We start from the raw sequence: 18,699 nt of genomic DNA on the forward strand, positions 1-18,699 counted from the left end.
ATACATACATTATAACATACATACTTATATGTATGGTTGGGTCAAATTTGTGTGGTGGTTGAAAAATACAGGGGGACTTTATGGCCCAAAATAGTGATTTCAGACTACATTGGTAATGTAATTCGACAGGCAAATTACAGTAACATTTTTAGCAAATTTCTTTGAAAAAATATCGTAGGCTTAGGGCCTAGCTACGTATACAGTATTTTCATTTTACAGTACGTAGTTTGGAACGATATCGGAAGTGGGGGTGCTGGCAGTGGCCTGCTATTAGGACTACAATTTATTTGAAAATATCTTGGGTCCGATCGTCCACACCAGTTGGGCCCAATCGTCTATCACCCGAAGTTTTCATTACGATTATCAAGAACCTACACGATCTATGCCCTGGGCTAGGCTTAGCTTGCTGTCGTCACTCTGCTACGTATACTACACTACAACCGCATAACAAAGAAAGCGACCCACGTGGTGCATTCTTAAATATTACACACATTATTTAATTGTATTAGACGATAACACGATATCATTGATTGAACGATCTAACTAGGCCTACCCTTGCATCGCAGTAATACTGAACTAGGCCTAGCTTAGGTCTCAAGTTTTTGTGGAAAGCTAGATAGTCGTTATGTACCCGATAGTCGGCTGCCTCAATAAAAAACATAGGAAATAGCAAGAGTGATTACAATAGTTCCTATTGCATTACATGCATAGGAACTAAAAAGAAATGAAAGCGACACTGTCAACGCATAAATTATCCGAGACTCATTAGAATAATTGAGTTGGTACAATTGGATGTCACATAAAATGGCTCTGTCATATGAAATAATATACCGGTATTGTTTATTTATCGATCGACAACGAATATTAAATTTGGTGTTTAAATCTGCTGGTTAAATAATGCTTTTATGTATTTGCGTGTTAACAAAATTTAACGGGACACTCCTATTAAGGGAGAGGGGGGGGGGGAATTTTTCTTTTTTTGGTCCCGAAGATGTCTCCTTGATAGGGGTCCTACTGTATATTTGATCTACACAATGTGTACTTACCGCCGATTCACAACAGTTGTAGTGTGTACTACCGTTGGTTGAGGAGCAGCTGCCGTTGATACCACCACCACCCCTGGTTGTCCTTGAGGGGTATATCCTTGTGGTGGTGGGGCATATCCTTGTGGTGGAGGGGCATATCCTTGTTGTGGAGGGGCATAGCCTTGTTGTGGAGGCGGGTAGCCTGGTTGAGCCTGAGGAGGATATGCTTGTTGAGGTGGATAACCTGGCTGAACGGGAGGGGCGTAGCCTTGCTGTACAAAAAAAAAAAACATTTGTAAACGTAAGGCCTTGTCCCAGATTATAAAATTTTATTCGACAAAACAAGTGACATGCCTAAATATGGTCATTAATATGACCATAATACAGGCACATCGTGAATAATTCTTTGCCATAGAAAATTTGATAATCTGACAGAATTTAACAATGAACATGAATGACGGATGCTTAACCAGACAGATATTTCAACCAATATTCGATTCGGAGGATCTAGCGTAGAATTTACACTAGATTAAGGCAAGAGATGCAGATGCATCTGCATAGCCTAGAATAATAATGTGAGTAAACAACCATAGCCGTGGGCATGGCTATATATAATAACTACAATACCTTTGTGATAGCCAATTCAACACTGTTCCTTTGAAGACAGAATGCCAATATTTAAATATCTTTAAATGCACTCTAAAGGTCATAATTTTCTATTCTTTTTCTTACGTAGGGAGCCCCCCCTCCCAAACCCACCCCGCTCGGGATTACGTCCCCTGACTGTCGCGTAAATTTTTCAACAAAAACCACATAAAAGTCAGAGTTGCATGAAGAACATTGGAATAATCATTAGACACGAGAAATACGAAAAAGAAAGTGAAACCAAACTCTCAAAACACATTTTTGGCAACTAAAAAGAAAAGGTAATGAATAATCAATAAAGTTGGATATCCTAAAGAAATCGAACAGACACACATGCGCAAATCAGGGGAATGTAAGCTATTCTCCATCATATGCATGAAAGGGCCCAACACAATAAACAAATGTGCCGTCACAACAAATCTAAATATGAAAGGGAAAGAAACGGGTGACACAAATGGGTATTACAACAAGAACAACCTTAGGCTGCCAGTTTTCTGATGACCGCCATAGGGTGCCAAACTCAGAGTAACAACTAAGCCACAAGAAACCATTGCAGAATAATTATACATGACACTGCTCGGCAGCTTAGTATCGAGAACTATATGTGCTAATACTGATACAAAATTTAATTATTATAATTAACTTATATATATATATAATATATCTTTATTATATATATACATATACATACATATACATCTGTCTCTTATACACATCTAGATGTGTATAAGAGACAGTAACAAATACTACTGCTTCTCTTAAATGCTAGGCCTACAATGTGGCCTTCAACTATCCTGGAAACAGTGATCTACACGTACACGAACATGCCAAGGAGGTATAAAGTATAATATCGCCTTGAACAGGAACAGGAAATAAGAAAAAAAAAACATACCTTGTGAGAAGAAAGCAACCACTTGGCTGCTTTAGCTTTGTCATTTCATGGTTTTTATCAGGGTTATATCACACCACAGAAATCGCTATTGTATTGAAAATTGGTATAAAATTGATCTAAAATTTCTACCTACCTGGGAATATGGGGGTGGTGCAGACATTTTGTTAAAATGAATCAGGCTAAGTATTAATTATACTGCTTGTAGTTTTCCCGAGACACTGATCGCCGTATGAATTTTATTTTAGGCAATCGCAGCTGTTCAGTTACTTAGTCATTATGAGTGAGCCCTCTTTAGCTCTGTTTTTTTTTTAGCGCTTATCAGTCCACAACAAACTGAAAATACCAGGGAAAATAACTCAAGAATTCAAATAAAATCTTGAACAGCTCATTTAATAGGAGGATTAAATTAAATTAAAAATTAAACACAGGCAATACGATAAAATAAAAAATAATAACGAAGACAAGTGTAATGAGCTCTGGAATGAATACCAACAAAAACGTTCAAAGTTAAAAACGAGATTAAACGTAAAGTAATGAAAACGCTGATTGAAAAAAAAGTATAGAGATTAAAAAAAACCCGGAGGGACTAGTAGTAAACAGTTTTGGGAAAATCTTAGAGGTCCATAAAACGCCAAAAGTTAAATTTCAGCTCTAAAAATCCCAAATTCTGACGTACCAACTAATAGAGAGATAATCAAGCAATCAATACACCAATATTGGAAAAATTTAGGCCACAGTAATGTTTCTTTTGAAGATTCTGCAACGTTAACAGAAACCAAAAAAATATTGCAGGATGTAAAACAGAAATGCGAAAGAGGAGAAAGTCATGAAGATGACTGCCTAAATTATTTTGATTTTGATATTGTTGGAATTGTATCGGTAATTGGTAAAATCAAAAGTATAAAGCCCCATTATAGATGGGATTACAAATTAAATAATAAAAAACGGAGGAGATAACTTGGCCTTCCTAGACTTCCGCAAAGCTTTTGACACAGTATGGAGAGACAAATTACTTCTAACCTCAGGGAAATGGGGATAAGAGGCAGAGTGTGGTCGATTTTACAAAAACTATACACGAATGTGAAAAGTAAAGTGAAATTAGGAGTAGTCGAAACAGATTTTTTTTATGTAGATGAAGGCGTAAAACAAGGATGCGTCCTGTCTCCAATTTTATTCTCAATTTATATTAATGAGTTAACTAAACTACTAGTAAAACCATCTTGTAGCCAATGATGGGAATGAATTACAGAAAATGTTAGATGTAGCTAACGAATTCAGTACGACATTTCAATTGAAATTTAATCAAGAAAAATCTAATGTGTTAATAACTGGTAAGAAAGTAAATAAGCAAAGAATACTATGGCAGCTTGGTAATGAGAATATATCCGAGGTCGAGACATACAAATATCAGGGTATACCATGTCTAGAAACAGACCATAACCATCGAAAAGAAGTTGTTAAGAATGGTCACAAAATAATAAGATATATTCTGTAAATTCTTAAGGGACGGGATGACTATAACAGAATACAGAGTATGGTGACATACTATTGATTGCTCTCTATCAATTACGCGTGTTCAACCTGGGCAGGGAACTCTACGGATATATTAACCATTGAAAAATTACAAATTCAGCTGGGTTTCCATAGAATCGCGTTCTTATACACATCTAGATGTGTATAAGAGACAGATATATATATATATATATAAGTTTGCTTTTTCTAGATGCTGAGAAATGTACATACGTGCATTACGAGACTTCTATTGATGAATGAATACATACCGAATTAATATTTCTCCCCCATTTTACCATGGACAATTAATATTGCGATGATGAAGATGATGATAATGATGATGATGTGATGATGATGATAAGGAAGAGGACGTCAGGCTCCTGTGCAAGGTTACGGTAATTAATAGGCCATTTGATATCAGTGTCAACCGAGGCCCGTATCTCGAGTCCGTTGTCACGTATTTGATGCACTGGCACAATCGGACAACAGTAATTATCTATAAGTTATATAATCAGTAGGCTATGCATTCTCGACTGTCATGAAAATATCATATATCTAAAAAATTGTGTTATATGCATGCTCGGAAGCGGAAAGTTTAAGCTAAAAGTTTGATATAGGGCCTATGTTTCACTGATGTTGTTTGTTGAATGGTCTTTAATGATATTATGTTTTAATATGACCACAACATCCATAAGGAAGAACACTTTGTCACCTACAAAGTTCAGACCCATATACATTTATATTTCCTTAGGCCTAAATCATAAGGTAATTAACAGGCCCTTCGATATGAGTGTCAACCGAAGTCCGTATCCCGAGTCCGTTGTCACATTTTTAATGCACACAATCTGACAACAGTAATTATCTATAAGTTATATAATCAGTATATTCTCGACTGTCATGAAAATATCATATATCTAAAAAATTACGTTATATGCATGCTCGGAACAGGGGTAGCGCCAGGATTTGCCCGACTAATATGACCACATCATAAGGAAGCTCATTCTTTGAATGTTTAATAGATAGTACATATAATTATAATTGTTTATCAAAATCATTATACACATGTTAAATCCAATTAAAAAATAAACAAATAAATAAATAAATACGTTTTCAGTTCACGCGCCGACGTGGAAGGATTAACCTAATAATCTTGTTAATAATGCGGTTCTAAATTAATCTTATGACCACAACTTTTAAGTTGTAACTTCAGGAAATATAATAATGCATTTTTATTGTAACGCCACCAGCTGGGAAAGTAATTAAATATGCATAAATGTCTTTTTTGATTGGTTGATATTGCCAACATTTCAATGCTTAGTGGTTGGACGGTCGGATATAATGCATAATTCTCATAATAATTTCATACTTCGAAGAATATATATGATCACGTTCCATGATAGTTTACATCCGGGTTTGCACATGCATATTTCGATTTGTTTACAAAAAAGGGGCGGAGCTATCGCGTTGCATATTGGGTACTATGAGAGAGCAGCTTAGCTCAGTCGGCTAATCTAGTGGTAGTCACTGTATGTGCGCTGAACCGTGGAGATCTCTAGGTCCCCGGTTAAATTCCCATCGCTGCCTCTCCTTGTGTTTCAGCTAGAGGGCTGAAATACAAGTTACATTATGGTCCATGTGCAAATTAAAGAACGCAGTACACTCTTCGGAAAAGAGTAGGGGATTGTCTCCCGGTGTAGGCCCTCCTGCCCAATCACCACCAGAAGGACCCCACTGGAAATAAGTATTCTTTTAGACATTCGTGGGCTATCCTTGGTGTTTACACCGAATAAATCCAATTCAATCTAATCCACAGGGTGCCCCTAAGCCAAAATTTCTAAATTTGAATAAATTGCTTTTTTCCGAATCACGACAGACTGAGTAGAATAGGCCTACTGGTTAAAATGTAAAAATTTAAGATTTTATTTTTAAATCGCAGAAAATTACAAATTAATATTCAGTACATTCTCGACTGTCTTGGAAATGTGGACCTTATCAAATTTGGTTGGGTGCGTTATACACACTCTTCGTAACACCCCACCTACTGGATATACGGGCCTGGAAAGTCTACATTTTACCTGCCAATTAATATAGTATTATACGCTTATTAAATATCTTATCAATTTCTCTGTATTTTTATTTTAATTATGATTTTTCCACTTTCAGAGTTGTATGATTTGACATTTACATACCATTTACGTCGTTGCTGTTCTTCAGATTCTGTGTTCATTTTCAGTCTCTCAGTGCTCGGTGGTCATTTTTGACTTTCTTTTTAGATGTGCTGTATCATAAGTGTGTTTGTAAGTTTTAAGCTCTAGGTCAATAATTAGGCGACCAACTCCATTATAGACTTAGTAATTTTAAGACCAGTTTTGACCGTTGCAGAGCTAATAAAAACATGTAACAAAACAGTGAATGGTGATTATTATTTAAGACATGAGTGTAAATGTCTTTAATATTGTTGTTTAATGAGTTTTTGGAAGTGAGCCCTCTTTGGGGCGTTTTCAGTTCAGCTAGTTAAAACGGTAGTTATGGTACCTTATGTTCTCAGGTAAATATCGTTAAATTGTTAGTTTAAAACTTGCATAGGTTTTATTAAAACTAATTGTCTATATGCTTATGTGCTAGAGATAATGCTGTACTCTAGCTTAGTATTGATTATTGATATTTGTGCTTATTAGGGCACGATTCTATATGAGCATATCTAGCCTAGTTTTTGATACACTATGCATGAACGTGTATGTAGGAGCCCGCACTTTGACCTAAGGCAGTAAACTTTCAGGTTGTGTTAGCCTAGCTTTGTTTTTATAATGTTTATAAAGGGTAATGGCTATTTTGTATATCCTCTTGGAAATTGTTGCATCACCCAGCTATGTGATTATATTTTAGAGATAATTTCTGTACCATCCATGACTTTGATTATTGAATTATTTGCAGCTGGATAGCCAGTGATCTTGGATATAGCCAGTAATCTTGGATATGTCTTGAGAGGACAGCACAGTTTATGTAAGAAAGATAGGGTACATGCATATATCCTTGATATATTTAGTACTGCATTTTATACATCTTGTACTAATTTTGGGTTATGTCTTATTAGCATCTATTGCTTGTTGTTTTTGCAGTTACCAATAAATGTTCAACGAATGAAAAGTGAACACAGTTATACGACTGGATTTCAATATTGTCTTTTATTGTCGGGCCAGTACAATGAGTTTGATATACGATTTGTTATTCAGCTAAGAAAAGAGTGTAGAGAGATCTACGGTGCCACTTATTGAGCGCTTTCAAAACATTATGAGCCTTCAAATATTGTAAAAAAAAAGGTGCTAATATTTAATAGTTTTCATTATTGATGAGGATTGTGTTTATGATGATGATAATAATAAGTAGGTCTAGTAGAAGAATATGATGATGATAACAGATATAGATGATGATGATGAGGAGGATGATGATGATGACGACGACGACGACGACGACGACGACGACGATGATGATCATCATCATGATGATGATCATGATCATGATGACGATGATGATAGTGATGACAATAATGGACATGACAATGATCATGATAATAATAATGGTGCCGTGGTGGTGATAGTTTTGATAACGATGATGTTATTGCTCCTGATGTGGATTATGGACGTAGAAGTGATGATGACAATTCCCCTCAATGTAATATTCCTAAATGTATTAAGGTCTATGTGCAAATGTAAAGGTCACTGACTAAGTCGCAGAACGTGGCAACAGTATTAAGATTTATAATAAACACCATAAAGACACAAGCATTTCTTTATAACAATAATTGTTGTACAGTATATTTATTTATACTGTTGTTGATGAAAGTGGCCGGCGGTGGCAAAGGTACGACAATCTCCCTGAAATGGAGCAGAGAGAAAGGTTCAACCTGTGAGATGGAGTGAAAGAGACAGTGGCAGTGGGATTCCATTTCATTTTAATTTATTTATTCGACCATTATAAGCATTACAAAGCACAACAAGAAACAACAAAACGATGGTAGGGACAGCTAAAGCAAATAAATTACCGAAACTCAAAAGAGTCAGCTGCCCCTAAAGGCTGACACTCACTGAGTCGGTGAGTGTCGTACGACCGTCGCACGATAAATCCACATTTGCCTCCGGCGAGCGATAGACGACGCAACGCCGTCTGCTGATTGTCAGTAACAACCTGAACGGATCCTCATTAAAAAGACATCCGTTGGGTCCGCGTCTTCGCGTGCGTTCTTCGTCGCGTCGCCGTCGCACGCAGTGAGTAACCGGCTTAAAACATGAAAAAAAGGTTAACATGAATATTGCACACGATAGAAAAGGTTATAAAAAATATATTAAAATAATTAAATATTAATCTATATTGCATATTAACAACATTTCTTGAAGATTAAATAAACATATTAAAATTATATAATGAATGAATTAATTGAATTATTCCAGTTTACATACATAATCAATATTACAAACGATTGCGAAAATAAAGGTTATAAATGAATAAATTTAATTTAAAAATAGAATTCGAAAATTGCCCACATGAATGTTGCACACAATAGAAAATGTTATAGAATATATAAAAAAAACCCTTAAACTATAAAAGAATTAAATATTATTCTATATTGCATATTAACACAATTTCTCAAATCAATTCCTAGCTGTGCATTTCTCTTGTGTCCTTGAGCACACTTTATCGAATGACAATGGACAACAAAGCGCTTTGTAACCTAAAGAATAGGTGCTGTATAAATATTACAATAACAAATAACAAGAATAACATTACCCAGATAGATTTACAAAGCACAACATGTGAAACATTTATTTTCTCTATAATGATAAGTACCGGCAATAAATACATACATACATATACATACACACACACACACACACACCCATGCGCACACATACATACATATACACACATGCACACATATACACGCACATGCACATACATGTAGTTTCAGCTGTAAAATTTGTAAATAATGATACAGGTAATAATAATAATAATAATGCATAAACATGAACAGAAGGCTTATCTGCCATATGCTGAGACCAGAGATTTTTTCAAGTTAGATTTAAAGGAATAAATATTAGGTAAACACTTAAAGGAAATATTGAAGGAATTCCAAAGTTTGGGCCCATTGTAAAAAATAGATTTCTTTCTAAGGGAAGATAAATATTTTTCAGATAAGACATTTGTTTTTGCGAACCTAGTTTTATAATTATGAATAGTGGACTGTTGTATTGGAAATAAGGAAGAAATATGTTTAGGTAATATGTTGTTCTTAAAACGATACATAAAAGTAAGAGTTTGTAGCTTGTTTAGGTCAAAAACGTTAAGGACATTAAATTTATAAAATAAGGGTTTAGTATGTGATAAGCGTGTGTAGAATTGATTATTACAAGAAAAATTATCACTAATTGAGAAGAAGATTACGGTGATAGGACTTATTTTTTTTTAGATTGTTTATCTATAGATTAACCTCTTCCTCCATGGATTAACATCATTGATTTCTTAGCTGGAATTTTTTTCTGTGACTACAACTTGATATTAATTCATTTCTGCTGTTGAGGGAACGTAATGCATATTAATTAGAATTTCTTTAATTAGGATAATTAGGATTTTCTTCAATCAATATCTCTTGTTATAAGAGCCAATAAAACATTTTCACTCATACTGATTCCTGTCCCACGAAATGTTATGAAACTTTTCAAAATACATATTTTTAACAACTTAACCAGTGGGGAAAACAGGCAAAACAAGTATATAAACTACCAGGTCATCCATTCATTATTACTCAGCCGCGTTCCCGAACCTCTACCAACTTGGCTCGAACAAGTAGCCTATATCTGTAACATACAAGCCCCTCTTGATTTTGTTAAAACGAATTTCGACAGAATCATATATATAATGTAAAAGCTATCTATAAGTCCAGTCATTATGATATAATAACAATAATGGGAGCGGTTGGCGCTGTGGTTGCGTTTTGGTCTCTCAACCTCTAGGTGGTCGGGGGTTCCGAACTTCGCTGTGAATTTTGCTTGTGTTCTTTGACAAGACACTTTACCTACGTTTGACTCTCTCTTCCCAGGAGCATAAATGAGTACCCGGTGTTTTACTACTTAGACAGGGCAAAACCAAGGAAAAACTTTTTTTTTCCTGTCAAGTTTTCTCAGCGCTTTCATCACTCTAACTCGTTCTATTTGAAATTATTTTGGTGCATGGTTATCTCGTAACAAAGAAGACATGCAGGCTCTTTAAAAAGTCCAAAGGAGATCATCAAAATTGGCTCCCTTTAAAGATAATTTTTTTGAAAAAAAGTTGAGAATAACAACTTCCATACGTTAGAGTTTAGAAGAGAGCGTGCATGTCCATACCACTCTATAAAATGAAAAGATGTTTCGATAATGGACAACAATGGTACAACCAAATAATTACTTTGTTTTTATAAAGGATTAAATAACTAGAGGTCATAATTTTAAGGTTGCACAACAGCACGCCAGGACGCGATTTTTTTCCTGTACGAAACATTTACATGGAACTCCACTCGGGCCGTCTCGGCTGAATCGACCCGAAAATCTCATTGCAGAATTCAGGAGGTCAAAAGGTCATCAACAACAACTTCTGAATACATTGATGTTACCATGTTAATACCAATGGGTCGTTTAAAATGACATATAATATTTGATTAAGCTGCATGAGTAATGAAAAGTGTTATTTTAACTTGAGTTACATACTATGACAATTTCAATTTTTTAGTTAGGTCTGAGTTTTGCATAATTACCTAGGCCTACAAGTAGGCCTACTAAAAACGCTTTCTGGGAAAAAAGCACAAAGAGTAAGGAAAAGCGTGTTTTTCTTCATCACTGATCAAATGAAACAGAATGACAGTTATTTTCAAAGTAAGAGAAGAGCTGAGAATAGGCAGCTCTAAAATACTGGATGCCATAAGACCTGCCAAAATGGCAGTCCACCAAATGAATGTGAAAATGAGCTAGTTATTAATATTAGGCATAGTAATCGGCAGGTTCTTGATTACAAGGCTAGACCAAGTTAATTACATGTAATGCCGAAATAATAATAATAATAATAATACGTTAAGGGGAACTTAGACAAAGGGGAAATAACACAAAAAAATTCCCCTTGGGCTAGTTATTATTTATAGGCCTAGTAAATAGTACAGTATCTGTAGGTTCTTAATTACAAAAACCGATCGTTTTCATAAATCTTTCCTTCCATTTTCTCTACGTCTTCTTTCATCTCTTAATCTTGACCCTGATGAATTAAACATTGGTACCATCCGGAATGCCCTTTCTATAAAGTAGTTGTATGTGCTTTATTTTAAATGTTTTTATGTTCAAAGTATTTATGTGCAATTTAAGCTGATAGTAGCCATCGATGGCATATGAAGCAATAAAGTGAATTGATTGATTGATTGATTGAAGGCTTAGGCCAAAGGTAATTAATGCTGAAAGTTCAATAACGCCGGAATGGTATATTATTTATTTAATAATATTTCTCTTATGCGCTCTATTTTTCATTTCATGCTTCAATTTTGTCCCATTTTTCCCCCAAAATTTCAAAAATTGTTGTGACAGCCTATGACCCTAGGCCTAGTTTAAGGAGGGGCCTAGGTAAGACCTCCGCTTGTAGTTAGGCCTATAGTTTATCCTCTTTCTCTCTAGCCTTTGGTATAACTGTACCTATCTACACTTTATAACAGGAGGTACTAGCTGTTGTCGTAGATAATATACTAAAATTTAATAACATCCAAGAAGGTCACAGTTAGTTACACAGTGACGTACATCACATAAGTCCGTGAAATTTCATAGGCCTACCGTAGGTAAACATAGAAAGAGCAATAATAGTAAAACTCGAGCGTCACGACATTGCGAAGTGTCTGCTCTTGTTCCTCGTATCGTACTCACTCGAGTCAATCCGAGATGGCCCGAGTGAAGTTTCATTTAAATGTTTCGTACGGGAAAAAAAATCGCCATCAGGACTATGCTTAGAAAGCACTCTTAATCAATATTATTATTGGAAATTAGAATGTATTGCCTAGTGACACAGTGAACAGGCAAGCGTATTGAAGGAAAATGTCGCCCAATCCATGTCAAGCTCATTAAGTCTTCACAAAAGAACGTCATTTTATCTGGAAAAACAGCAACTGCACTGAGAAATAACCCCTTTCATGTCAATAAGATCTTTATAACCGATGATGTCTCCCATAAAATTCGATTGGAATGAAAGGACCTGCAGAAAAAAAGTAAAAGAATTACGCGAACAGGGGTATTACGCAATTGTCCCATGGTCAATTCCAACAATAATAAAATACAGAAAGGGAGAGGATAAAGTTTACTCAATCATCAGACCTTCTTAGACAAATTTAGCTGCATTTAAGACAGGAAAACTTGCTTCTTATTTTTTATCTTTAAATTGTCATAAAGAACAAATTTTGTATATTCGAGTGTATTTGATTTTAGTCTCTTTTGAATGAAATAGAACAACATTCTTTTTTTATAACGTAATTTTAGAAAGTCCTAAATGTGCTATTATAATATGTAATTAAACAATAGCAATCAATGCTTTATTATTTAAAAAACATGTTTTTATTTTCTATCCTTAAGAGTCTGAAAGAAGGAATTTTTGTATATGCGAGTACTGATTCCAATAGTCTTGTTTCTATTAATAGTCTATTTCTATTATATACCGCCCTAGAAAAGTTTAGCTGGTTTTTTTTTAGCGAGAAAAAAAAAATAAGACTGTTAAGGACTTTTCTTATGTGACACTTGCTTTCAAAACAGAATAACATTGCCTTTTTTCATAATTTTTTTTTAAAGGCTATAAACGTGTTAGCATAATATGCAATGAAAATTGGCACTCAATTCTCTATTACTATTATTATTACTACTACTGCTATTATTATTACTATTAGTATTATTATTGTTAGTATTATTAATATTTATGTTGTTATTATTATTATTAGTATTAATATTATTATTGGTGTTGTTATTATTAATACTACTGTATTACTATTATTAATGTCATTATTATTATTAATGATGATGTAGTGATGTTTATTTATAAACAGAATAAAGTAAATCTCTCATTACTTTAAACATGTGGTAGCCTCAAAAGTTGCATGCTCCTAGAACTTACCTTACAATTATATTTAATTGTAGTGGTTTATCTTGATTGTTACGTAAATCACTCACAACAACAGAACCAGACAAAATGAGTGATGGGGGCTATTAATTTGATTTTTAAATTAAGGTGTACCTGTATTTTTAAAATTACTAAAAAAAAATGATATCTGGTATTTTCCTAAATTCATTTGCTTTAAACAAACTATAGCCTTCCTAAAAGTAGTTTTATGGTTTACATGTTATCTTACTTTGTTTCACTAAATTATTTTAACAATAAATGAAAGATAAACACATAATTCTAATAAGTATTTTAAAGACTGACGCACCTTTAGATTAGTTCCGGCCTCGTTGGTACCATCATTTTATCTAGAGACGAGTCATAGACCATGACTACACCAGCAGTAGGCCTAGGTGGTTCATGTTTCGCCTACCGCGCTAATCAAATTTCTCTTTGCTCTTGGGAATACAGACGGGCTGCTCCTCTTTTTGGTGACATTCACTTGTTTTTAAAAATACGTAAACGTACCCTCGACCACTTCCGTAGCTTATCCAGGTATCCTTTGTCTTCAATTTTGTGTCGCAGGTGCGACAGCATGACATTTTTTCCTTCGGCCTAGGCCTATAGTGGTGGACTGTTATGTTCTACTGTAGGTATAGTCTTTAAATACTGAGCCTCGCGTGAACCTAAGATGGTTCGCAAAACAACCACTTTCTAGACTGCAGCTTTTGCACGCACTCGATATTGTGCGCAGAACAAAAATTTCTCTGGAATACAGCTTTTTTGGCGTTTCGGTTGGTGTTTTTCTTTTCCTCCACTTAATAGCACGATATTTCACACACCTGCACGTAGCCATGTCCCAACTTCCTGACTCCTCTCTACATTCGTGGCACCAAAACGAGAACCGTTTGATTGGTTGACCTTCCGTCATAACATTCACCCTATTGCCAAATACGGCACCCTAAAAAAACACGTCATGCTTGTCACGGCCAGCGGTCTGCAATCGATTTGACTCACTCTTTTACAAGTCTCTAATTCGCATAAAAGTTTCTCGATATATACCGTCGCTGGTGGCGCTCTCCAAAATTAGCTAATACTAGGAAAACCTATAATTACAGATTTGTGGCAAGTCTAGAGGTAGCGGTAGCCGATCATTTCGGTCGCGCTTCATTTCGGTCGCGGTTTATTTCGAACAAATATATGGAGCGCCGAAGGAGTTGCGAAAACGCAAAATTGAATATGCTTAGGCCTAGGCCCTATTTAATTATAATTATTTCGTCAATCGGTTTATCATCGGCCTAAGTATTTTTTTATTTCCGTTTTGCTATCTATCTACTAACATATCTTCTTTCTTCCATGGACTTTAGTATGTGCTTCATTCTATTCTTTTGTTTCGTTTTCATACTATAATTTAATAATTATGGTCAATAAAATGTATCTTTGATTTTAATTGAATGAATTGAATGTTGTTACCATCTGAAATCTATTTCATAATTTAGTTAAAACAATAATCATTACATTATTTAATCCGATGTTCCTATACAATAAATTTATTTAATTTTCTTGCAACTTCCAGAGTTTGGATAAAACATACCAAGAGAATTGAGGGAAACACAATTAAAGAAATAAACGAACAATACACACTTTATCATTCTTCACTTGAAATCTTTAGTTTTCTTTTATGTCCCTGCGCAGTTCATATATAGGACTATATGAATATATATATATATATTTATATATGATTTTATATAAGCATAAATGATATACCTAGAAACAACTATATATATTATATATTGGCCTATATACACATACATATATATATATTTATACATATATAATATTATATATAATTTATACATATTTATTTACATTACACATGGAATCATAGGCCTAACAAATATAATTTATATAATTATATAATTATATATAATTTACTATCCATTTATTTTTGTATTTTATAAACATGATCAGCAGCCAGAGCAGACGATACAGGTTTCGTGAAGTAGGTGACGTGAACATACGTGAAATGCTGAACTGCGCTACAGCGCACGTGTTTGTACCTAGAAATAGCTAGTCATCTATTTTAGCATCTGACCTACTTCTGTCTTGGCAGTAATGTATCGAAAATGGAAATAAAACAAACAAGAAATCACAAACCGTGTGTCAGCTTCGCCTTAGGAGTACCATGGGAATCAATTTGTGGAAACGTTTCTTTCCACAATTCTAGTTATGCAAACTAAAGAAATAGGCCTATCAAGTTGAGTGATTTTTTCGGGCTTATGAATATAAAAGAAGCATGAAACGGCATGCAATTATAAATTTATTGATAATTTTATATGGAAAATATAAATATAAAAACACATATTTCCTTTATAATATTATTATAAACATGATCAAAACATGGTAAAAGGAAACAGACAACAGATAACAGACAAGAAAAAAAAACGTATGCGAAACTAATCTATTGAATATACTTATTCCATAAATCTTTATTTGATTGAAGCAGAATAATAAAAATTATATCAATATTATATATACAGTATATCGCAACAAACAATAACAAAAAAAACGTATCTCAAACTCGGTCAACTTCGTAACATCTGCGTTGTTTCTGTAACAAAATAAAAATAGCACCAAGTGATACAGTAATATAGTATCAATAATAAACTTTAATACTAATATAAAAATAATTGTAAATAAACTAATGTTACAGTAATTTAAATGACGATAACGAAACGAAAAAAAAAAAAACCCGTCCGATAAAAGAGTGAAATGGTACTAGGAAGTTTTTTCATTGCACGGAGGATATCTAAACAAATCAGCTCAAATTTGGGCAGTAAATTACTAGGAAAACAGATCCGTGGAATCATAATTGCTGCATAAATGCATATTGGTTATATATTAAAATTTGATTTTCGGCAAAATCTGACCGGAAATCAGCCATTATTTTCCGAAATGCGCAGATTTTTGATCGGAGGATATATTACCCATGCAGGCCTTTCTATACAGTCTGGGCTACCTTTTGACCTAGGCCTATGCTAGTCTGCTCTAGGCCTGGGCTAGGCTACTTAGGCTGGAAACCGGCCTTATTTAGTACCTAGACCAAGAAAGCTAAAGCTTCATTACACGACGATACCACAGTTTGGCCGCGTTGTGCGATGGACGCTGAAGCAACGTAATGCAGAAGTTTGGCCTATGAGTTCGAAGCAAAGAAAAATGTATTTTCGAATATATTCAATCCATTCGACTGCCTCAATATTACTTTTAAGCAACTATAATAATGTCTACCAAATGATTACTTTCTGAGTAATTATTCCATTTATTAACGAATACCTCAAAACGTTCGTCAAATTTAGCCTCACTGTGGGGTAAACAGAAAATTAACAGGCCTATTCGAGGCCCTTCATACCAGCGGAGGCGATGTCGCCACACTCTTGCACTTTCTTGGCCTAGCGCGCTCGCGTATGGCAACATCCGATGAGATGAGTTTAAAAATTAAATACAAGAGAAAAAATAAAGTTAACACCGGGAGACAATACCCTACTCTTTTCCGAAGAGTGCACTGCGTTCTTTAACGTGCACATTTTGATCTTGGGTCATTTGCATAGCGCTGCGTGCGCGTAGCTTTGCCGAGTGATCTCCTTCTCAATAATACCTCCATGGTGAAACGAACAACGTTCCATGCCAAACAATGTAAATTGCCAAACGAACAAAATTTCACTGTTCCCTGGAACAACGTACTTTCCCAAACTATGTAAAATGCCAAATGAACAACGGAATCGTCCATTATTTCAACGGGGTAATTGTAATTTTATAGCGCGCATCACACGCTCAACAAGATAACGCCCTCATCATCAGTTATCAAATTCTTAGACTCTCTTATACAAACTGAAAGGTGGTAGCTGGTTTCCAACAAGTAATACCTGCATTAACAGAATAACACTTATTACGGGTAATTTGCCCGATGATGCAGAGTTGTTTGCGGTCTTTGATATGGCATTCCTTTGCGATCACTTCGGACAGGAGTAGACAGAAAAGTATAAATTCTACATAAAAACCTGTTCCTTGTTTTTTATTACTTTAAAGATGCCATTTTCACTGTATAAGTGGTATTGCTATAAAAAAAAGTATTAGAAATTATAGAAAAAGCTAATGTTTGTGCAACAGGTCAAGAGAATTTATCAATTACATTGAATAAAATGTTGTGTTGTTGTTGAACCCTGAATAATCATTATTCTAAATGTCATGTTATACTGAATTGACATTAGTAGTTTACGTATAGCACCCTTCAGATCAGCAATTTGTTACAGAGCAACATATCGGTACACGTCTAATGCCCTAGTGCAATTTTTTACTGACTTAATATTACTGATTTGATACTTAATAATAAAGTTTAGTTGTGAATTCATGAAGGCCTGGTTCATGAATATTCCAAAAATTAAAACAAATAAAATAAAATAAAATTTTTCAAGAAGTATTATATTATTGGCTCCTGTTTAATGCTGTTTGTATACAACATAGTATTCACCCTTCTATGTATTAATAATTAATGACTGAAAAACTCATTAGATAACTTCACACGCTACAGGGCTCCATTTATTACAATTTGTATAGCCTAATCATCGAACTAGTGAAAAACTGTTTACTTTTTTTTGGTCATTATTAAGGCTATTTCCAGAGTATAAACTTGCTCTGAAAAAATCGTACAAATATTAGAGACAAGTTTATGAAATGTAGTTAGGTCATCTTGAGGATATTTCCCGCACGATTAAAATCGCAACGGTAGGAATTTGAGAAATATCACGGTAGGAATTTGAGAAATAATAATTTACTTAGTGCTCCTTTGTGTAGGACACAACGATGGAAAAGCTCCACCATTCCTAAAATTATTGATGGCGTTAATAATTCTAAAGTTAAATTGAATTTGGATATTTTTCATCCATAATTCAACACTATAAGATAAGAATAATGATGAGTATAATAATGATAATAATAATGATAATGTTGGTGGATGATAGGCCTGGTTGTTTGTATCTTTTGTGTATTGCTTTTGGATGCTGCTTTTGTTTTCTTGTACTGTTCTTGTGTATCTTGCCTTTTTACTGTTTTCTTAATTGTTCACAGAGATTTCAGCTTATGCTGCCCTCTGTTTTTAATGTATTTTATTGGTGAATAATAAATAAACCTGTATATATACTGGGTTTGGTCTACAGGAGCTCGTGTTTCGTACAGGTCATTCCATTCATAGAAAAAGCCTTTAATGGTGAAAGCGTACCTGTCATTAGCCATAATAGCCTAGATAAAAATTATATTTCTTTGATCTATAGTTTAAGAAACGTTTGAAAATAATATAATCAATGTCACCAATATTGCTATATGCAATTCAATTTTAATATAATCGTATCCGTTTTCAACACAGTGTTGTGTTACCCACATCGCCTCCGCTATCATATAAAGTCAAATGCCTGTCTCTTATAC

General features: G+C 34.4%; 1 protein-coding gene and 1 long non-coding RNA gene across 2 annotated transcripts in view; one reads left to right on the plus strand and one right to left on the minus strand.

Annotated features, from left to right (window-relative positions):
• The window catches only part of LOC117109272 (annexin A7-like), a 10,738-nt gene extending 7,913 nt beyond the window's left edge, over window positions 1-2,825 (minus strand). The window contains exons 1-2 of the mRNA XM_033251545.1: window positions 2,696-2,825; window positions 1,047-1,297 (exon numbers count right to left, since the gene is read on the minus strand). Coding sequence (XP_033107436.1) covers window positions 1,047-1,297; window positions 2,696-2,722 — 278 coding nt within the window. The 5' untranslated portion in view covers window positions 2,723-2,825. The remainder of the gene's footprint in view (window positions 1-1,046; window positions 1,298-2,695) is intronic.
• A 3,755-nt stretch (window positions 2,826-6,580) lies between these two features.
• Window positions 6,581-7,236, plus strand: LOC117109283. Its single transcript, XR_004445492.1, has 2 exons — window positions 6,581-6,622; window positions 7,009-7,236. It is a non-coding gene; the product is annotated as an uncharacterized LOC117109283 (long non-coding RNA).
• Window positions 7,237-18,699: the final 11,463 nt, after the last annotated feature.

The sequence above is a fragment of the Anneissia japonica genome, unplaced genomic scaffold (assembly GCF_011630105.1).
Source record: "Anneissia japonica isolate Jap-2015-1 unplaced genomic scaffold, ASM1163010v1 scaffold288033_len957474_cov176, whole genome shotgun sequence".
NCBI classification, from domain to species: domain Eukaryota; kingdom Metazoa; phylum Echinodermata; class Crinoidea; order Comatulida; family Comatulidae; genus Anneissia; species Anneissia japonica.